Raw genomic sequence first — 23,129 nt, 5'->3', positions numbered from 1 at the left:
AAAGAGGAAAATAACTTAAAAGTCCCAAGACTCCTGGGAAATAACAACTGTGAGTCGATGTCAAGTACCCCTCACCCCACCGCACACAGACAGCTCCCCAAGTAACTCGCAGGTAAAGAGAAATGAAATGATGTCGTGGTATTCTCTAAATCAGTACAGATGTGTCTCAAATAAGATTCCCGCAATTCTGTCAGGAGAATAAGAAATAAGTCATAAAGTCTCCCGGATAAGCTCCCAGATGACGCTCTATGAGACAGGGACACCAAAGGAGTCACAGTAAATCCTTAAAGGGAGTGTCTACATTTGCAGGGAGATGCAGGTGAACAGGACAAGGCTTCAAGACGTTAAAGCCGGCCACCATCACCTGGGCACAGGTTTTAAATGTTCTGCAAGCCTCCAGCACAAGGCTTCTGCAATTGGAGGTCAGAAAATGACCGTTCAAGTTTATGTGTGTGTGTGTGTTCATAGCTCTCAACAGGGAAACTCTGTCTGTGTAATAACTGTAACAAGAGAGTTAAACCACAGACCTGGCCTCCGTGGCTCACTACTGAAACCCTGGCTATTCAGGAAGCTCAGACCTGGCAGTTCAGAGCCAGCCCGTGCGGGGAAGTCAGTGAGACTCTCATCTCCAATGACCCACCAAAATTCCAGCAGTAAAGCTATGGCTCAAGTGGCACAATGCCCGTCTTGAGAGCTAAAGTTAAGGGGCAGTGTCCCGGCCAAGTTCAAGCCCCCATACCGGCACAAAAATGAAAATAAAAGGCTGACTAGATCAAAGCTTCTGTACCTCACAATCGATTTTCTCTCCATATCCTGTGAAGGCCGGAGCCTGAAGAAACTCCCAGGTTCCCCCTTTGTCAAAGGTAATGACGGACCGCAAGTTCTCCTCATTCATAGAGCCGTTGATGAGCGTGGCGATGTAGACCCCTTGCAGCCCTTCTACGCGGTGAAAGTCAGCAAACGGCTCGTTTGCAAAATACCTGTAATAAAAGAAAACAGATGTCTACAAACCTGTGCTGACATTTGCTTGGTGTTTTGTGTATCAAGCAGAACATGAAATTTATCCTTTATCAAGTGTACCATTCACAGGCAGTAAGGACATTCCCAAAGATCACTGCATGGCTAGCTCCGCTATCTGGTACTTGAGTATTCTCTTCGCTGGCAGACACTGTCTGTCTTTCCTTCCCTTCCTAGCAACACTAGACTGATGTCTGTTCTGTCTCTATGGCTATGCCTAGTCTGAATATTTCACATAAATGGAGTCATGCAAGATGTGGCCTTTTGTATGTGTACTTTCATTTAACGTGTTGGCTAAGGCCTGGGCTCTACTGTTCCTTTGGATGGTCAGATGATGTGCTCTCTTTTTAAAAAGTAAGTGATTTAGTTTCAAGAATCAGGATGAGTATCTGCTCAACAACTCCCATCAGGTTTAGAATGAGGCAGACACTCATTTTCCACATGGACAGAGGAGTCACAGCTATTTCTTCACTATTTAAATGAATGCAAATCCTCTTCAAGAAACCTTGATCAACAGGAAAGAGAGAGTCATACTGGCAGGATAATAGCACTATGCTAGAAATATGGCCGGAGGTTACACAGATACCGTTAGAACACATACGTATGTATACAGCAAATCTCTTGCCACCAGGGGTACTTTCAACACCCGGATGTACAGATGCCAGTAGTTCTCTGCCCAAAAGCCCAACAGCATCTGATGACTGACTTTCCAAAGGTACAACACGTAATTACAATAGGTAATACTGTAGAATTGTTCTAGAAAGCCTGAAGCTTTGCTTGTTAGAAGGAAGGCAGAAAAGAAGGCCCTCCCAGGCTCTGGCTGCTACATTGGGAAACTGATTTCCCTGGAGGAGAGTTTTGGGTGGGAATGGTTCACCCACTACAAACACAAGCGAGCTCTGTCTCCATGGCTCGGTCGCAGCTTTTTAAATTGGAACTGTGCCCTCTATTTCAGAGGTGCTGAGCCAGTGGAGCTACACAATGAAGTAGAAAACCGCTTTTCCCTTCATTGGCCTAAACTAGACGATTGCTTGCCACCAGAGATGGGAGACGCAGGCTACAAGATCTGAGGTAGGAAAGAGAAACAGCACCAACAGAGCCGCTGCAGCAAGATGGCAAAATCCTGAGTAGATGTCAAGTTGAGACCACATTCTCTGATGTAGGCACCCTGGGCTGTCTTTCAGCCATTTTTAGATTCTTCTCTGGGAATCAGCTGAGGGTCCCTGGCCCTCCAGCTCTGTTTGCCTGTCCTTGAACCTGTCACCATGAAATCTGCACGGTGGGGCTCACTGGCTTCCCTCCCACACCTGACAGGCCTGAGTTTCTGTCCAACAAGCCATGTCTCCTCCCTGTGCTCCTAGTCCTAGCGCTTTATCTTTGGCTTCCGAGGAGATGCCTGTCATTCACTCTGTTTTAGTCTGGGTCCATCCTTTCATTCCTCCCCTCGACCTTCCCTGAAGCAACTCAACTCACCCTCAGCTCTCTCTCCCTCTCTCATTCTTGCCCCTGCATTTTCTTCCATCCTAACCTCGCCAGCCCACATCAGAGCACCCCTTCTTCCCGGAAAGCCCTGAGTCGAGACTTGCCAAGCAGCTCACCGTGTACCTTTCAGACATGCTCAGTGAAAACTCCACACATTGCCAGCCATTCCCAGCACCTCAGCCAGTGCCCCTCTGAAAGTCACCCCTACGGACCTGACATGTCATCAGCAAATTGGTTCCTCCAAAGGGTCCTAGGGCTAAGTACAGCTTTCCCTAAGGTTTCTACACAGCACATCCCAGAATGCCGGGAAAGCCCTCTATTAAGAGGTTTGGGGGTTTGGTTTTTCTTTTGGATTTTTGTCATTTCTCTGAGGAAATAAGAGCCAGTCCTTTAGCACCACACTTTCCTGGGTAGTTCAGAGAACAGCTCACTTCAAATACCACACAAGTGGATTTGAAATCAGCCAGCTCATGTCATCTGCTAGTTCACCCATATCCTGTTTCATCTGAGATTGAGGGGCAGATGACCATTTAGCTGACCACATCTGGCCTCCCGCAGTCCTGTGATAAAATCTGAGGGAAAAGCCAAGCAAAATGTTGGCCTATGACTCTTGATGCGAATCTATTTTCAATTTCTTAATGAGAATGCACACTCAGGCAGGGCTGGAAGAAAGGTTGTCACACACAAAGGGTTTTCTATGTGGGTGAACCAGCCCTCCGGTCATAACTCTGAGCTCACTGCTGCCTGGGGGCCTGTCCCCCAGCTCCCGGCTCCTACTGGCCCTCACCATGAGAAACTCGCCTGAATGGTGTCCTGATAAATGGGGAAGACAAAGAAATGTTTGGAGAGCTTCCCCCTCTTCCACCCGCAGCCAGAGGGTTTCCAAGGGGGACAGACAGTCAATGAAAGGCCAGGAGATCCTAAAAATCACTAAACAAGGTAAAGGGAAGATTATTCATCCAGGCAAATGAGGGAGGTGCCAGCCTATGCTGCACATGGATGAACCTTGAAAACACGAACTAAGGGAGTCACGAAGCAGACACAGAAGGTCACCTACTTCTGTTGGTTTCATTTATATAGACTCTCCAGAAAAGGCAAGTCTACAGTGATGGAAAACGGCGGCTGCCAGGGCCTGGAAGGAGGGGAGAGTGGGGAGTCACCGGCCACAGGGTTGGGGTTCTCTCCTGGGGAAAGGACAACGTTCTAGAAGTACACAGAGATGTGGTCCCACCACACCGTCGGCGGACCCAACGCCGACAAATGGCTCCATTTTCAACTGTTACGCTGACTGTTAAGTAACACCTCCAAAGGGGAGGGAAGCAAAACAAGAAGGTGGAAAAGCACCTTCTTCCAAAAGCAGAGTGAACGTCCTCACTGCCATACTTGCCACTCAGGTCTGGAACATATAGATTTCCAGCTGCAAACCACCTGAAACACCTCCTTGTTCTTCCCAAACCCCTGACTCCTCCCCGGCCCATGCTGGTGGGGCTCTCAAAGAGCACTCAGGGCTAGGACCACAAAACAGCTCTATGCAAGTCCTAACAGGTAGATAATGGTGTCGCTGGGGCGTCGTTTCTCTACAAAGCACCATGTTAACTTTAAGAGAGAGAATAATGGTGTCAATTAACCCAAGTCACTTGGAGGCAGTGACTGGCCACACATGCCAGCTGCCTGACAGGCTGCTATCTTCCAAGCTCCTTCCCAGAGCTCAGAGACCACACCAGCAGATGACTCAGTGAAGGTAACCCAGGGAGTGCTTAGCAGAGTAGCCGTGACCCTAAATGTCACGTAGAATAGCCGCTCTTAGTCTTGATTGCACAGAGGAATTGCTGGGGAGCTTTTTTCAGTAATTCCAACCTGATCAGACCCTGGACCAATTCAACTGCAGCCATTTCCAGGCAGTGAGACGGAGGATGTGCTTTAGGTAAGCCCACCCAAGTAGCTGATGGTGGAGAGCTCAGCACAGAGAGACTGTTGCTCTGTGTGTGTGTGTGTGTGTGTGTGAGAGAGAGAGAGAGAGAGAGAGAGAGGGAGGAGGGAGGGAGGAAGGGAGGGAGAATATACTGGGACTTGAACTCAGGGTCTGGATGCTGTCTCTTCGCTTTTTCAGTCAAGACTGTTGCCCTACCATTTGAGCCACAGCTCTACTTCCAGCTTTTGGGGGCTTAATTGGAGATAAGAGTCTCGCAGACATTTCTGACCAGGCTGGCTTCAAACCACGATCCTCAGGTCTCGGCCTCCTGAGTGAGCTCCGAGTGCCAGCCAGCTGACACCCCGTGACCTAAGAAGGCTGTCTCCTTACCTCACCAAGCTGTCGCTGCCAGCCCCTCCCGGGCTGTAATACAGCACGTTCTCCAGGGACAGGGAGAACTTCAGCCCCTCTGCTTCTGAGATGTACAGGTTGGTGCGGTTGTTACTGTGACTGACACACACGAACACCTGGTCCTCAGAGGCATCCGCAATGTAATACTCCTTTGGAATCAAAAGCCAAGAATATGTAAGTCAGAAAACAGTCAAGCCCGGTGAAGCTTTCCTGTGCAACGGAAAGCAACGGCTTCCAAATGTCTCCGTACCGGAAGTGGACAGAAAGGCCTCAGAGAGCCCCAGCCCGGGCAGAGCGGCGCGGGTGGCTTTGCCCTGTGGTGTCTGAGGCCTCTATGCAGCCAGGCCGGGCCCCTTGTGAGCAAACAGAGCACAAAGAAAGAACAGGCCTCCGAACTCCATAAATGACCTAAAAACCTCTTTTAGAGGTAATAGCCTTCCCTTTCTGCTCTTCCTTTCACGAGAGGCCTCTTTTTATGCCTGTGAGGCCTTTTATTTTGATGAGCATGCACTTCCTTTTCCTTTCCTTTCCCCTAAGGTGTCTAAAGGGAGGTAAAACCCACAGAGACTCACTGGCACGAGGGTTCTCCATCACGCGACCTCTCTGAGCTGCTAACCCAACAAATCAGGCCTCCTATGCAACCTCCTTCCTGGTGTCAATCCCTCCCCCCAGCCCCCATCATCACCAGCCCAAGAATCCCATCAAACATTGTGGTCTGTCTAACGTCACACACCCAGGCACGTGACTGTGCATGCTTCCTCTCCTCTGCTCCTGGTGGCTTCAACCTGTTTCTGCAAGGCAGAAGCCAAGTCATTTCAGAACCTACCTAGCTGTGAGAAACAAAGCAAGTGCTCAACAAGGAAGCACTACGTACAAACTTCCCGTGGCGGCAGCAATACCCGGCCAAGCCACGGGCTCCTCCCAGGCTCCAACTTCTCTGCCAATCCTATTCCACTTAAAGCAAATTAAGGCTCCTGTTCAGCACCACTTCAAACGGTGAAGTGGGCAACAAGGAACCAACACACCCCAGTATAATAGCTCTCTCCAGAGTTCTCTCCAGAGAGCGACTTCAGGGAAGCTACCCCAGCAGGCCATCTGCGCGACACCCTGCCCCCAACCTCCGCCCCCCCCCTCCAGCAGATGTCACTCACATTAATAGGATGCCTTGTGACAAACTGGGCGGCTCGCATGGGCTTCCGGCCAAAAGAGACCCAGAGCTGGACAGAAGATGGCTGCTGACTGCCCAGGAGATGCTGCCAAGAAAGAGGGAGAAGGAAAATCAATTGTGCCTTGCGATACCCACTCAAAACACAGCGGAAGAAGCAAAGAGCGGGGCCGCTGCAGACACACAGCAGAGGCTGAGACGGTACATCCCTGCTTCACGGTGTGCCGTCCCTGGACAGCTGAGCTGGGCCACTTCATCCTGAGCAGATACTAAGTACTGCGTGGCAACCGGATGAAGAGAACCTAGGCCTGGGACTGAGCACTGCAGGCTGCTGAGAAGTAAAGAGAAATGGGAGCGAGCCAGGTACTAGTAGCTCTATACCTCTCATCCTAGCTACTTAGGAAGCTGAGATCTAGAAGATCAAGATTTGAAGCCAGTCTGGGCAAGACTCCATCCCCAAAATAACCAACAAAAAGTTTGGCTGGAGGCATGGTTCAAGTGGCAGAGTACCAGCTGTGGGCAAGAAAGCCAAGGGAGCATGAGGTTGTGAGTTCAAGTCCTGGTACCAGCAAGGAATAAACGAAGGAATTTGAAAGAAGCTAGGTACAGAATTATAAAAGCCTGCTTTTCCAAAATGGTACCCCGAAAACTGTGTTAGTAGCTTCTATGAAGCTATAGGAAATGATAACTCTATTACAATAGCACATTTGGTGTATATATAAGTTCCCAAAGCCCTCATTAAAGCAATGAGATTTTAATAACAGATAATTGATTTAAATCATCCTATATGCATATAAATCTTTATGACTATGCAGATATCAATGAAATACATATAGTTCACCTATTTATTTTCACTACCTCTAACTGTATTGCTTAAAAAGGGTACTTCTTGGCCAGGCTCAATGGTTTATACCTATAATTTCAGCTGTTCAGGAGGCAGAGAGCAGAACGATTGCAGTCTGAGAACAATATGGGGAGAAAAAAACTCAAAAAATAAAACACTGGGCATGGTGGCACATGCCTGTAATCTCAGCTATGCAGGAGAAAGAGATAGGAAGATCATGGTTCAAGGCCAGCCCAGGCAAAAAGCTTTAAGACCCGCTCTAAAACAACCAAAATGGCCAGAGGTGCCATGGCTCACCTGGGAAGGTGAGAAGAAGAGAGTTTTTCACCACCACCAAAAAGCCCAACATTAGCTCAAAGTTCTTACTAATTACTTCCGGGAGGGCTGAGAATTAAGAATATGTTCAAGATTTTAAAAAGTAAATAAATAAAACGTAGCACACCCTTTGTAAAGTGTTTCTTTTACTTTAAAACTACCATATATTTGTAGATATTTTGAGAGAATTTAGCTTTTCTTCCTAGTATGGTTTATGTTTTCCTTTAAATATATAATAATGTATATCTATAATTGTATCATATATCTTTTAAATCAGTCTTCAATAAATTTTCAATAAAATAAGCTTAATAATGTCCTTATCCCTTAAAAAAATATATTCAAGACTACTCTGACTCTATAAATACAAAAATCACAAAATACCAAATGAACCAACAAAAAAATAATTCAAAATGCACCTATGTATGTCAATACCTTCCAGAAAAATTCTTCCTAAGCCAGGGCAATTCAGGTTCACTCCTTAAGTAGTTTTAAAGAGTCATCGTATTATTGAATTACCTCCAAGAAAATACTAGCAATGATCAGCAATTAAACGCGGGACTGGCTGCAATTTGCATTAGAAATGTTCGTCAGTGACCCCCAGAGATGTTTTGTGGGTTGGGTTTTCTTTCACTGCTATTATAAAAGCAAACCATGTTCATAAAACAGTACAGATGCCCTCCCAGGGCACCTCTGGGTGATGGCTGCTGTCCGTCACATACACGCCCATCTTCACAGCAACAGTCTGCGCTGTGCCCGGCCTGCCCTCCCCGCACCTGAGGCTCCTTTCCTCTCGGACACCGGGACTCCAACCAGCCTCACAGCTGAGCAGAACAGCAGTCAACTACTGGGCTGGAACTCCCATCAACCGCACTGTTAGGAACCTGCTTGCTCCTTCACCGGTCTGGTAGTTCGTGGCAAAACTCAATCTTCAGGTCTTACCCTCCACCACCAGCCCAGCTCTCCAGTGCTTCCCAGTGTGTTTACACAAAGTAAAGACTGGCAGTTGGCAAATGCTCAACTTCCAGCTTGCCACTGGCAACACCAGCAGTTTGGGCACAAAAGCTTAAAAGAGAAGCACTTGGAGAGAGGAAAGGTGAGAGGATACAGATCATATTCAATGTACCTGTGTGAAAACGCAATCAGGTAACTGGAGGGGAGGGGTGGGGCTGGGAGAGGGGTGGCACTGGTCAAGATGCACTGTAGTCATAAACTCATAGGTTGAGTTGAAACCCCTTGCACGACTACTTAGAGTTTTTTTAAATTAACTTTAAGACTGTAAAAGAAAAACTGGAGGAGATACAACGAAGAGGCTTTGGTTGATACATTCTGAAAGATTCCTGAAGCTACATGGGCAAACACATGCTCAAGAGAGAGGGACTGAGAGAGGGAGAAGAGTCCACTCCTCATCTCCAGCTGACGTGAGGCTCTGCATAAGCAGGAAGTGACACCAGGCCGGCTTGCAGCACTAGAAGTCAACCTCAAGACACCCAAGGCCATCAGGGGAGGCAGAGGGACTTACTGGGTGGAAGCATTTAAGAAACTATCAAATCAGTCAGTGCGCTTCAATGTTGAGACACACCACAATGAATGCAATCTTTACAAAGGCAGGCTTTCTTCACAGGAAATCCACTGAACCAAGGGTGGGAAAAAAATAAAAAAAAACCAGCAACCTACAAAAAGCAGGGAGTAGGTATTTTGATCTAAGGAGCCTCCATACTACTTTAAATGTCTGAGGTAGACAGATCTGGAGAACTGTAGACTGGACTTACCAAAACAAACCGGGGGAAAAAAAGGGGGCTGAGGGCTTGCCTGGTATTGGACAGGACCTGAGTTCTATCCCCAGCACCGCAAAGAGAGAAAGAAGGGATGGAAAGAGAGAGAGAGAGAGAGAGAGAGAAAGAGAAGGAGAGGGAGAGGGAGAGAAGGAGAGGGAGAGGGAGAGAAGGAGGGAGAGGGAGAGAGAAAAGACACCAAGAGCATAAGCAGAAGAAAAATAGGTAAACTGGAAATTCACCCAAATTAAAAACTTTTGTGCCAAAAAAGATATCAAAAAAGAGAAACCATAGTACGCAGAATGGCAGAATAAATTTGCAACTCGTATGTCTTTTATAAAAAGTCGAAATAGCCAGGCACCCGTGGCTCATGCCTATAATCCTGGCTACTCAGGAGGCTGCAATCTGAGGATCTCAGTTCAAAGCCATCCTGGACAGGGAAGTCTATGAGACTCAATCTCCAATAAACTACTCAGAAAAATCTGGAGGTGGTGCTCTGACTCAAGTGATAAGAGTGCTAGCCTTGAGCCTAAGAGCCTCAGGGACGGTGCACAGGCCCTGAGTTCATGCCCCAGGCCCAGCAAGAAAAAAAAAGTATAGATTAAAAATATAAATTAACTATAAAAAGATGAAACCAGCCCTTGTATCTAATCCCAGCTCCTTGGGGGGAGGGGGGATTCAAGGGCATCCAGGTCCAAGTTGGCTTTGTAAGACCATGCAATCCTGCAGGAAAGCAGCCAAAGAACACATGTGAACCAAGCAGGATGGCTATGATCCAATGAAACTTTATTTACAAAAGCAGGTGTCGGGCCATTGTTTGCCAGTTGCCTGTTCTGCAGCACCAGGTCTACATCACACAAAGCCTGTCCTGTAAGGAAAAAGAGGAAGTTTCACAATGCCCACAGGTAAACCTTGCTTACTGATACACGTCAATGCAAGAGATGTCTGCATCTGGCTTGTGCCAAACTCTGTGAGTGGGACCCGGGGGACTAACTAACCCTCGCTCCCCTCAAACGGACTGTCATCCACCAGAAAGACTCTAACAGTTGCAAGTTACCAGATTAGCTGACCACGGAATTTGATGGTGCTATGATTTTGATAGAGGCCACTAAGACAAATGCGTGAACTTCATGTCAAATAACAAGGGAAAGACGTAAACTTGGAATAAGGAAATAAATCAAAGGTCATCAGATACAAAGCTCACATGAGCCCCAGTGCCAGAACAGCAGGGCACAGGCGGTTCTGAAGACTCGGCCACCAGGTGGCCGTCCCTACACGGACTGAGAAATTTGCAAAGGATGCTAATCATTCCTGGCGCTGGAAGGAAACGAAAGGGTTAATCACTCCAAACCAACTTTGTCGGTGGCTTTAAAATTAGTTCCTTCCTTTATTTTCCAAATTTGATTTGGATCTGTTTAATGTGCCATCTAGTGGGAGCTCCCCAAGCCCAGACAGCCTGGGAAGGAAGAAGGCCCCGGAATAAAGGCGACACTCTCTCCTACGGGGAGAGTTAACGGACCAAGGCAAATTTCATTTATTCTTGCGGCTTGGTCGTCTAATGTAATAAAAAGGAGGAAAACACTGTTTTATGACCCGATGCCAGTGGAGTTTCTTCCGCCATCCTTTGGGAACTGCATAATTGCCTCTTAGTGACACTTCCAGAAACCGAAGGCCTCAGGGCAGTTGCTCAGACTCTGGTGTTTCCTCTGTCCCCTGCGAAGCATGGGGACGGGGGCGGGGAGAGCAACCTGCCTGCAACTTGCCTCTGTAACAAGCGCACCTGTGCCATGCCACCAGCCACGCCCGGGGGGCCTTACCCAGAGCCTCGGCTTCACCAGCGACCTGGGGCTGCGGAGTCCGGGACATGTGTAGGAGGGAGAGCCAGCGCGTGACCACAACTCTGCTGCCAAGAGCTGGATGGTGACTGTCAGGTGACCGTGGAGTGTTATACCCTCCCATCAAAATGGTGTCAATCTACTAGGCTGAGCTTTTGAAGTGAGGTCGGCAGAGGTGGCATGGACTCAATCCGACCACACGCCTGCTATGCACACCACATGTTGTGCCAGGTGCCAGGGGCTACATCAGAGAAAACCCAGGTAGACCGTACCCTTGACCAGGAAATCAGCTGCATCTGCACCATAGACAGAGCTGTTACACTGTCAGGGAGGCACTGAACGCTCCAACAAGGACGTGACTTGTAGCCGTGGCTGTGAGATCTGGGAACGGCAGGGTGAGAGAAACGCACCGTCTCCATCCACCTCAGACCCAAACGCAAGCAAAACCAGTCACTGGGTCAGGAAATAAAACTATGGAACTCAGGCCCAAGGGACGCAAACAAACAAACAAAAAAAGGCCTGGGCCCGCTAGAGAGTGGAAGATAACATTTTTAGACAATAGAAGTCAAGGTGACTCAATCTCAAGGTCACAGGTACCAATGCTTCAACCCTATTTCCACCTGTGTTCTCATCTCTGCGTCCTCCACAAGGCAATTCACGTATGCTTGAATTGTGTGTGTGTGTGTGTGTGTGTTCCTAGGCTCTCTGTGTGCGCACACACATGTGTGTGTGCATGTGTGTGTGTTAGAAAATGACAGGCAAAGCAGGAAGGGAGTGAGCTAATATCGACAGTTCAATGCAAACAGCCTGAGAGCTCAGTAGTTTTCGAACACACTTTGGAAAGTAAGTGATGGGAAAAGCCTCTGGCCTTCAGGGAGGCCTGTGTGTGCCTCTCCTCCCGACCCTTCCCTGCTTGGTGGGGAACATGGGAGGGATGTTCCCGTACCCTAACCTCGCATCCTACAACAGGGTTTAGCTGCTTCTGCTTGGCCTGCTTCCAATCACAGAAATAAACAAGAACGGGGAAGATTGCAGCCTCTCAGGTCAGCAGCGAGGGGAAGGGAGGCGGCCTCCTGCTCCTTTCAAAGAAGGCTGACCAGCCCTCAGAAAGCAAGCCTGGAGCTCCCAGGGCCGGGGACCCAGCAGGCTCTAGACGGCGGTGGCTGACACAGGCTGTGTGATAGAGCAGATGAGCGGCTCTGCCTTCACGTGCGCAAGCCCTCCATTTACAACATCTGGCTCCAACACAGCCGCTCAAAGGGATGGCTCTCCTGAAGGCTGAGAGTTGGCTGCCTGACAGCCGGAAGCCTAGTTACTGCTTTGCTTTGCGTATTAATTCCACTGGCCAGGGACTCCATAACCTATTGGCCATAAACACTTGTGCTGAAAAATCCCAAAGAAATCGGTCTAAATTTAAAAGACACCATGCAGTAGGGTTACAAGAAAAAAGCCGCCATGCGGAGATAGCCCACACTTACAATCCTAGCGACTCAGGAGGCGGAGATCTGAGGTTCATGGTTCTAGGACAGACCAGGCAGGACTCTTGTGTCCAGTTAACTAGCAAAAAGCCACAAATGTAAGTGCAGCTCAGGTGGTAGAGCCCCAGCCTTGAGTGAAAAAGTTAAGCAAGAGCATAAAACTCCAAGTTCAAGCCCCAGTACCTGCACACACAAATCATCATCATCATCATCATCCACTCCTTATTATTCTTTATTATTATGTCCATCCTTCCTTTCTGTATTCAGAGTCTACAGGCACTTTGAGTATTTATCCTAAACTTTCTACTCCAGGGACCACCCAGCATCTCCCCAGCCCCTCTGCTTAGACAAATTCACAGGGAGTATGGGGCTGCCAAACCTTCCAACGGCCTGTCCCGTGAGAGCAGTGTGTGTACTCCACTTACCACCACCTTTGTAGCAAACATATACTTGTCCCGAAGCTGGAAGTCTCTCACTCCTTCCAGGACCACTTCCTGGTTTTCCCGGGACTGGAAGAAGTCTGTACTGCGGAGCACAGTGGAGTAGCCCGCAGGCTCGTGCCGTTCAATGTAGATGGTGTTTGGCTTGTCATAGGGGTCGATTCCCCTGAAGGGAAAAAGGTGCCATTACCACCCCCGTATTCAATCATGAGACGCATGGAGGATTGGATGTGGGGACGATTGAAGAGAACTCAGGGGCTCCCTGATGCAAGCTATCCACGGTACCATCCGTGCTTGAGACACCTTCCTTCAGGAGAGGACCGGCCACTGGCAAGGTGTCTTACACGCCTGTGGCTCCCAAAGCACCCTGGGCTCAGCACAAAGCACGCGCTGGCCCTGCCCGTGAGACGCTGCGTGGTAAGGGGCACAGGGTGAGCAGCTTCCTGATGGATACACCATGGACTGCTGCAAGCAGGCGGGGTTTCTGGGCTCAAGTTATGAAGCTCAGCAGAGAGAAGCCCACATGCAGGGCCGCCAAGCCTCCAAGCCTCCTCTGTCCCAAGGGTTCCACTCTGACTGCCCCCTCCACCCAGAAGAGAGGAAGGAAGAAGATGAATGCAGACTGACAGGGGTCACTTTTTCATGACCAGGGAAGGCTTGACTTCTGTCCTCGAATCTGGACTTGAGCACGACAGTGGAGAAGCAGCAGCCTGGGCACCCAATGTGGGAGAAAGCTATTCTGCATCATCAGATGCTCTGTGTGGGTGGGTAGTGGCGTGTGCTCTTCACCACAATTAGAAGCACTGATTAAAGTACTTCCTGTAGCCTAGAGGATATGCAAATTCCAAGTAGGCTGCTAGGTTTTTTTTTTCTTTCTTTAAGGAAGGAACCCTCCTTGAGATATTTTGAGATGAGTTCAGTTCTATTATTCCTTCCTTGAGCCAAAAGAGGAAGCCAGGAACTGTGACTCTCATCCCAGCTCCACTCCCCAGTCCACATGCGTGATCCATTTCCAGGCTCCGCTCCGCCTACAAGGTCTTATTCTTGGCCACCATCTTGTCTCCCAGCTTCCTGGTCTCACCCACAGACACTTCCTGTTCTCTGCCTCAGAGCCCTCCCGGAGCGTGTGCAGGGCAGGCCGAGGCCCTCTGGTAGGTCTTCTCCTGTCCCACCGCCAACCTCCAGCTCTGCACAGCATAAATAAATGCTGAGCTTCCCGACACCCCTGCTGCTTCCAGGTTACCAAGCGGGGTTCGACAACCGTGCTTCTTATTTATTCTCTGCAAGATCAGATTATACTCTCGCTCAGGATGCGGAATTCCCCCTCCAACAACCTAAAATCCCCCCAAACCAGACACACAACCCTCTAACGGACACTTAGCTATCTAATAGACAAAGATAGGCAGTCTCTCTTAAGATACCTACATGTCTGTAAGAGGTAAAGTACACAATTTTCTAAGGCTGAAACGAATAGATCTGTACCGACTCCTTTCTCTCTTTCTCTCTCTCACACACAAATTCTGTGTGTAAGAAGTGATGCGGTCACTTGCTTCACCATATTTAGTTATGTTTAGTCAACTGACAGTTCTGAAAAATAACTATGGGTTATTTTACTAGGTATATCCCATTGCATGGTATATAGCTTAAATATACATAATAAACTTTAAATACGCTTCTCTAGGTAGGCCTCACTGACAAAGAACTACTTGAGCAATGACTTGCTAAGGTGAAGGACCAAAAGCAGGCAGTGTGTTCTGGTGATAAACATTCTGAACGGAGAAAGCAGCAAGTGCAAAGGCCCCATGTCCTGTGGTCAGCACGCACCAGCCACTTTACCCGAGAGTAACCACGATGCATGAAAAAGTTGAAAGGAGAACAATGATATGATCTGACCTGCTTGTAACGGGATCCACCTGTCCCTGCATGGAGAATTAACTGCAGAAGGACTAGAGTTGAAAACAGGAAGACTAGTTGGGCTCAGAGTAAAGAAGTAGCTAGCTGAGCAGGAGACTGACAAGGATACTGAGGCCGGAGCCAGCAGGATTTCCTCATAGGAATGTGGAATCCATGACAGCTCCATTCCATCGGGTATGTGGCTGAGGGTGATAGCAGCTAAATAAATCCACTCACCCCACAGTCCCTCTTGGAAATGAGCTTTCTGCGTACCCTGCACGTGTGCCAACTCTTGCAGTCAAGGTGACAACACTACATTGCCACCAACACACAAGGTCAGACACAACCGCGGCTAACACACCTGTACTCACACTGCAGTCCATCCGCTCCACTCCCTTCCTCAAACACCTGCAGTGACTCTCCATCGCTACCCAGAATTCAGTGCAAATCCCGTTCTGGGTTCTTCGGTCTGGGTCTAGGGGTTTTTTGTTTTTGTGAGACAGGTTCTCACTATGTAGCCCAGGCTGGCCTAGAACTCATTACGTAACTCAGATGTGCCTCTAACTCCCTATTCTCCTGCCTCTTTCTCTTGAGAGCTAGCATTTACAAGAGTGCATGGCCACACCCAGCTACTACTGCATTTTCTTCCCAAACTTCACCCAATCCAATGCCCAAACAGAAGATGCGTGTTCTCACGTACCACAGAGCTCCACTGCCGCTTCCAGCCATCCTGTCCCTTGCGTGGAATCCTTGTCTCCCACAGTCCCATAATGCTGCATCCTACCTGTCACGTGCATCCTCAACCACAGATAATTCCCCACCGGAAGCTGCTCACTCCACCAGCTTGACATCCAGAAGAAAGCCCCAGCCCCGCTCCAGCTTCTGTGCCTGCTGCTTCCCAGTTGTGTCAGGTACAAGCAATGTCTCCTTTAGCTGTTAAACTTCCTTCTCTTTAGCAGCTACATCAATTAAGTGATTCAATTTCTTACACCCTAAAGTACTGAGTAGGTTTTATGTTTACCAGACATTCAAAAAAAAAAAAACTTGCATCATGAATGAACAAATATCTGAATTTTATATGAAGGAAAATTCCACTCCTTGTGCAATGCTTGAAAAATGAGCCTTGAGGAATTCTGTTACATGCGAGGGTCACGGGGAGATTCCCCTGGGCGCCCCGACGGGTTGGAAAACACAAGGCTCTACTCAACTCTCACAAGACCTTCCTTTCTTGGCTGGCCTCGCTTTTCAGAGGAGGGCCACAGACCTGCCCACAAGCAAGGAGCTGGGCCTGGAAATGAGGTGTTGAAGAGTCAGGTTTACAAGAAAACACAACTTACCAAGCAAAGGACTTCACATGCTCCTGAATCATGATCCAGGTCTGACCGAAATCATCCGACTTCCATAGCTGCAAAGACCAAAACAGCAAGAAGCAGGCATGAGGAGAGGTGTGTACGGCCGGCACCTCAGTCCAGCAGGGCTGCAAGCTGCCCGCCAGGGCCGCTATCCATAAGAACAGAGCCAGCTCAGACAGACAGAGCGGGCAGGACAGAGCCGCACCCTAGGGCCCAAGTCACCAAGGCACCCAGGAATAAGGAAGAATGAGCACGATGCCTTCCCCTTAAAGGTTATCAGAAGCTACAGTTTACTTAAAACTGCCCTCCAGGTGATGCACTTTGTGACTGGAAAAACAACACCTTGAAGAGTTTGTAATGAGGGCCAGGGCTCGTGAAGCTTAGTGGGAGAGCCACTGAGCAAAAGGTGTAAAATGTGGCCTCTTCACACAATGGACTATGGCTCAGCCGTAGGAAGGGTGGGGATTCTGAGACTCTTTGGACTCCACATGAGCCTTGGAAACATTATGCTGAGTGAAATAACTCAGACACAGAAAGCCAGGTTAGTATGATCTCACTGATACGAGGACCTAGAGGAGCCAAAATCATGGAGACGGAAAGTAGAATGGACGGCAGTTGCCAGGGGGCTAGAGGTGGCATCCAGTGAGGATAGAGCTTCAAGACAAGAAGGGTTCTGAAAATGGATATGCTGAGATTGCACAGCAATGAATGTAATGACCCATACACTTAGAAATGGCTAAGGGAAGCCAGGACAATGGCTCACACCTGTAATCCCAGCCACTCAGGAGGCTGAGATCTGAGGATCTGCGTGGCTCAATGCTACCTCTTCGAAAAGTTTTGGAGCCCCTGATTTCATCCAATCAAAGCTGGGGACAGTGATATACACCTGTCATCTCCGCTCCACAGTAAGCTGAAATAGGTGAATCACAGTCCAAGATAGCCCAGGCATAAACATACTCAGAAAAATAACTAAAGTGAAGATATGGCTGGAGGCATGGCTCATGTGGTCATTGTCTAGCAAGTGTAAGACCCTCCACTCAAACTCCAGCACTGCAAAAAAATAAAAACTGAATTAAAAAACATGTGTGTGCACATGTGTGTGTGTGTATGTATGTATACTGAAAATAGATGTGTGGCTCAAGTAGTAGAGCATAAGCCTTGAGTGAAAAAGCCAAGCAAGAATGCAAGGCCTCTGCCCATGTAACTGTAACCCCTCTGTACAGTATGTTCACAAATAAAATAAAATTAAATTAAAAAAAAAAAAAAGAATGCGAGGCCTGGGGCTAGGAAGGTGGCTCAGTGGTAGAGTGCTTGCCTTGCATGCCTGAGGCCCTGGGTTCGATTCCTCAGCACCACATAAGAAAAAAGCCGGAAGTGGTGCTGTGGCTCAAGCGGTAGAGCGCTAGCCTTGAGCTGAAGAGCTGAGGGACAGCGCCCAGGCCGAGTTCAGGCCCCACGACCGGACCCCCCCCCCAAAAAAAAAATGCAAGGCCTTCCCTGAGTTCAAGCCCCGCAACATCTTCTCCAAAAAGTAAAAAGATAAGTAGTAAACAGTATGTTATGTATAATTACCACAACCGAAAGAAAAAGATAGAAAAGAAAAATAAAAACCATGAGCTAAGATAGAGAACTTGCATCTGGCATGTAACAAGGCCCTGGGATCAGCTCCCAGCACGGTAACAGGCCTGGTTTGTTGGGGCGGAATGCAGAGGACTCAGGACAGGCAGAGCACCACAGGGAATGGAGTAAACAGTGAACCTGGCCATGGGTCATTCACCTGCTGATCATGGCCAAAGGGCCGCAACTTCCAGAGACACCAGAGGGTTCCTCTGGCACGAGTTAGTGGATACTAAGAAGCCTGAGACCAAAAATAACAAGAACCCACCTCCTCTGGTAAGCCAACCCAGCTGAGGCAAGCTTAGGTTACTCCCTAAGGCAAGCAAACACAAACAGATCTGTGTTTTGGTTAAACAACCGGCAAAGCAAAAGAACTGTTCCAAAGTTCTGAGCAGAAAACACTGGGGAGCATCATAAACCCAATCCTACAGGAGCTACAGGTTTCACAAGTTTATGTCCCACCCCTTTTCTTGTTTCAACCTTGAGATACAAATCCTACCCAGGCGCTCTCCTCACCTGTTAGCTTTCCTTCAGTCCAGGAATCAAGGACACACACACACACACACACACACACGCTGACACACAAAGGGAGAATAATGGTACTTACTCTATTGGAGTCAAGGAACACACACACACACACACACACACACACACACACAGGGAGAATAATGGTACTTACTCTATTGTAAGAAGTTACAAGAACTTCTACAAGTGATTATTCTGTAAGTTAATGGTAGACAATGGCAGGTATGTCTGAGGGGGGCTGTGGACACAGTGGGGTGCCAGGGCACTTGCCTGGGAGATGTGAGACCCTGGGTTTGGCCAAAACCAAACAAAAATAACAAAGGTGGAGGATGGAGACACAGAACAGAAAACGTGACAAGAGGTCCCAAAAGAGCTCACGCTCCAGAAATCTCACGTGACTCTCTCTGATTAAATCTAGGGCCTCAACTGACCACAAAGGCATCAGCCCAGAAAGGCCCAGTGTTAGACTCACAGGGCCTTCCAAGCGCCGGGTGTCAGGTGCTGGCCGGGACCCAGGCAGAGGGTGCCAAGGAGGATATACTTTTCCTTAGCTATGCTAAGGGAAATAGTAGCTACAAAGGCCAGCCCGGGGGAGGAAGGGCTGGAGGGAGGGGAGGAGGGAGGGGCAGGAGGCAAGGTCACTCAGAGGACACTGCAATCCAGCCAGGCGGAGTAGAAATCCACGGCACTGTGCTCCAAAAGCTCTCTTACCTGCTTGTTGGGGTGAGACCGGTCGAAGCCCAGGACAAGGTTGGAGGCCTTGCTATGGAGGAGGAGGTCAGCAGCCCGGAATGGGATAGAAAAGCCATGGATGGTGCTGCAGAAGTCAAATGTGATCCACAGGTACTGGGCATAAGCGTCGGCAAAGATGTACTGCAAAGAAAAAAAAGCAGGTCAACTCAGAGAGGCACTTCCTCCAAACCATGAGCGACTGCCCTGACAGCTGCCTCCAAACCACGTGAGCATAGCATACCCACACTCATGACGCCAGGCTTTCCCGGCATCCCTTGTCAATGGACACACCAAACCAGGCTCAAGGAAGGAAGAGCTGCAGAGACCAGCCAGGGGGAAACCCCAGCGAGCTGGGTTAGGGTTAGGGTTAGAGCGAGCTGTGTGACCAGGTAGTGGAGCTGGGTAAGCCTTTATGTTTTTCCTTCCAACGGGACCTGGCCTAAAATTCTTAGCGTCTATCTACAGGCCGCTCAACACCATGAGGGTGGTGTTGGCAGCCAGGACAAAGATGTCCTGCTCTTCAGATCGGTCATCTCTCCCTGCATCTCCTGAGCACCTCTGAGACAGGCGTGCCTTTCCATGAAAACCGCTGAAATCCCATCCACCCAAGATACTCGGTGACTTCTCACTATGGTGGCAGATGAGCAGGCAGCCCTGGGGTCACGCGAAGCTTGCAGACACGCCCAGGCAGAGCAGCAAGTAGCTCTGGTGAGCAGGGACTGGCCGTATTCGGCTCCTGCACGGGCCAGGCTGGACAGTGCTGCTGTGGCCTCCAGATTCCCCAGGGGGCAGCACCAAGGCAGTTCAACGTAATGTGTACACCAGAGGCCCGGCCAGGCAACACCGGAGAAGTCACAGTGAAAATCCAGCATCCTTCCCCAAGTGTCCTGAGAATGGAAGAGACAGGCCGGGCCACAGCTGCCCATCATCCACAGGTAAACAACAGAAACACAACAATCAAGCCCTGTAGAGTCCCACAGGAACCGATCCAGTCCCAGGTATCTGAAACGGCACCTTCTAAGAGGTGGGTGCTGAAGGACAGGCATGACTTCCGCGAGAAAAGGTGACCCCATGCCTGGGGCCCTTGAGTTTGATGGAGGTCTCAAGGGCTTGGGGGAAGGATTGGAAATGAGGCTGGGGCATAGTTGATGCAGGCCTGGAGTGAACGTAATGAGGCCAGGGGCCAGCTCTGCTCCTGAGCGGCCCAGGGGACCAGGCCTACGAACCAGAAACTAGAGCAAGAGGAACTCGGCTCCACCCACAAGCCAGCCTCCGCACCCGAGAAGTCAGCCAATCTGACAGAATCAGCTCAAGGACACTTTCCCGGTCGGCATCTGACCCGTTCTCCCGCTGAGAGCCTTCCTGCACCACACCGGGTATGGACAGATGCTCTCACCTTGTTTCCAGACTGCATGCTCTCCCTAAATCCAAACCACAAGCTTCCCAGAGATGCAAGCCCCGTGTTCTTCTTCTCTTGTGTTTTCTCCCCAGCATCTAATGTAAATCTTCACACTCTACAGAAGACTAATTAAATCTAACATTTTTTTTTTAAAAAAGTGAATGTTTTGAAAGCAAAAACGACACTAAGCAAATGCAATGCAATAAAAAACAATTATGATCCCGGGATGATTATCATAATTTTCATCACGAAAGTATTCTCTAGAAATAGCACTACCCTTCAGCTCCTAATCGTCTTGGTTCCTGGGGAAGAGAGCAATCTGAGTTGGAGAAGATTTCTCCAGAAATTCATTTCATGGCTTGCAGCAAGATCATATTTGTGAATCTAAACCATCACAGAACTTGTTAACTGTTTATGGATTATAGCTGACAATTGTACAAGTGCATCTTCCTATGCCAAACACCAAGCTAAGAGTTCCCCATCCCTCTCATTCACTATTCTTATTCACAGAGACTGAGACCCTGCAGAGACTCAAGACCCCAGATAGCGGATAGCGTGGTCGCCCCCTTTTGATAATAACACTGAAGCTCACAGCCGTCAACGAGCCCTGAGGACACAAGGCCAAACCCACTTCCAAGCCACATCCAACCGGTGCAGAGCCTGTCCCTTAACCGTTCATCAATCCTTCCCTCTTCCAGTTGAAACTCAGCATTTCCCGGATTCAAATCACAGGTCTTACCCGGTGATCTTAGGAAGTGCCTTGAAGCGGTGGGGACTCACACAGGGTAAACTGATCGTTGGTCGTGACGGGATTCAGTGGTTCTCTCCTCCTACCCTCTGGCTTTCCGGTCTTGCCAGGAATCTCTCCCTCAGTAGCATCCCCGCCATGGTAGAATGAAGCCCAGAGCGTTCCCACCAGAGGTCAGCTTGAGGGGACTATGCTCTCTTGGCTTTTCCGCTTCCAAGAACGACAGGCTAAATATCAATTTTTTTCTTTATGAGAGGAATCTAGCCTTGGTATTCTTTTAAGTCCCTGGTGTCTCTTACAACGCGTGGAGCGTGGAATGCTTAGGGGTTTGGCTGAGGGGATGAGAGGCTGCATTGCTGCTAGCGTCCCATCCCAGACTCTCCTCTTTCCCATCCCACCATGCACACTGCAGACGCTAAAGGACACCCGGCTGCCTTTCCTTACATTGTTATGGCAGGACTCCCCACAGTCATCAAGGCAAGAGACAATCACCTCCACCTGCAGCCCAGGGCTGGTGGGCTCTGAAAAGCAGTGGAGGGCAAGCGCTCTGCCCTTGAGACGCAAACCTCCAGATGCCCTGCGCAGAAACTGCGTGCTGGCACCCCCACGCCTCCACCCAGGCCGTACTCCAGCCCAGCCCTGATGCCACGTGCCCATCCGATCCAGCACCCCGTGGCGACGTCTCCTCTGAGCCAAGTTCACCTCATCCCAGCTCCATGCAAAGGTAGCTCCCTCTCTCCTGGGCATGGGGGGCACCCTGATTCCAGGCCATGCATCCCCTACGCACCCGGCAGGAAAGCAGAGTGCCCCTCCCCGCTGAGAGGTCTCTGCGGTGCCTGTGATGTTCGCTGCCATCCAACTCCACAGGTCTCCAGCAGCACAACCCTACCGACTGCCTCCACAGGTCTCCAGCAGCCCAACCCTACCGACTGCCTCCACAGGTCTCCAGCAGCACAACCCTACCGACTGCCTCCACAGGTCTCCAGCAGCACAACCCTACCGACTGCCTCCACAGGTCTCCAGCAGCACAACCCTACCGACTGCCTCCACAGGTCTCCAGCAGCACAACCCTACCGACTGCCTCCACAGGTCTCCAGCAGCACAACCCTACCGACTGCCTCCACAGGTCTCCAGCAGCACAACCCTACCGACTGCCTCCGGACCGCAGCTCCAGCCAGCCACCTGCTGCGTCCCCAGCCCAGGCTCCCATCACTTAGGATTTCAAAGGAGCCCCGGCCTTTGGCTAAGTTGTGTTCCCTCTGGAAATACAAATTCTTCTGGAAAGATAACAACAGAATGCACCCACATGCTGTTGGGCACAAGGGATTCTCCCTAGCTCTGAGAGCAGACATGAGATGTTAATGAAGAGCACAAGGCAACACAAGAAGGAAGGAAGGAAGGAAGGAAGGAAGGAAGGAAGGAAGGAAGGAAGGAAGGAAGGAAGGAAGGAAGGAAGGAAGGAAGGAAGGAAGGAAGGGAGGAAGGAAGGGAGGGAGGAAGGAAGGCAGGAAGGAAGGCAGGCAGGCAGGCAGGCAGGAAGGAAGGAAGGAAGGAAGGAAGGAAGGCAGGCAGGAAGGAAGGAAGGAAGGCAGGCAGGAAGGAAGGAAGGAAGAAGGGAGGGAGGGAGGGAGGGAGGGAGGGAGGGAGGGGATAGAGAGACTTGCCTACCATTTTACCTGGGATCAGCCTCAGCCTGGAGGAAGGCAGGGCTGCTCCTCACTGCTGCTGAGGTCAAGACTGGGACCCAAGAACACTTCAGAGGCCCTTGTGGAGGAACCCTAGATGTAGCGAGACCCCACCCAGACAGCCTCAGGACCTCTAAGGAGCTGCCAGGTTCTACAGCGGCCCACTGCTCAGGACGCAGCGCAGGGCAGCAGGAAGAAGGCTGAGAGACTAGAGACCAATGTGACAGGAGAGCCTGACATCCACAGCTGGCAGCTCCATCTCCAAGCAGGCCGAGCCTAGGTCGGCGCGGACGGCGGCCTCCCCCTCCCTTTTCTCTCCTCCCACCGCCCACAGCCCCCCCCCCCAGACCTGCATGCTGCCCCCTCCTGTCAGAGCCCCTGCGGCCATCCGCTGTCACCACTGACCACCCACAGGACCTCCTGTGTGCAGGGGACATGTCTGAGCCCAGGCCCTGCCGTTGACGGTGGCACGTGCGATTCTTCCCCGGACGTGGCAGGGAACAAAGG

At 49.9% G+C, this 23,129-nt stretch overlaps 1 protein-coding gene across 2 annotated transcripts in view; it reads right to left on the bottom strand.

Moving 5' to 3' along the window:
* The window catches only part of Sorl1 (sortilin related receptor 1), a 114,858-nt gene that overhangs the window by 68,376 nt on the left and 23,353 nt on the right, over window positions 1-23,129 (bottom strand). For both annotated transcript variants that reach the window (XM_042682700.1, XM_042682701.1), the window contains exons 4-9: window positions 18,770-18,931; window positions 15,902-15,969; window positions 12,657-12,837; window positions 5,974-6,075; window positions 4,802-4,971; window positions 788-980 (exon numbers count right to left, since the gene is read on the bottom strand). In XM_042682700.1, coding sequence (XP_042538634.1) covers window positions 788-980; window positions 4,802-4,971; window positions 5,974-6,075; window positions 12,657-12,837; window positions 15,902-15,969; window positions 18,770-18,931 — 876 coding nt within the window. The remainder of the gene's footprint in view (window positions 1-787; window positions 981-4,801; window positions 4,972-5,973; window positions 6,076-12,656; window positions 12,838-15,901; window positions 15,970-18,769; window positions 18,932-23,129) is intronic.

Source organism: Dipodomys spectabilis, unplaced genomic scaffold (genome assembly GCF_019054845.1).
Source record: "Dipodomys spectabilis isolate Male_0828 unplaced genomic scaffold, ASM1905484v1 ptg000076l, whole genome shotgun sequence".
NCBI lineage: Eukaryota > Metazoa > Chordata > Mammalia > Rodentia > Heteromyidae > Dipodomys > Dipodomys spectabilis.
The sequence above is the reverse complement of the archived record's forward strand: the minus strand, read 5'-3'. Positions and strand labels throughout refer to the sequence as shown.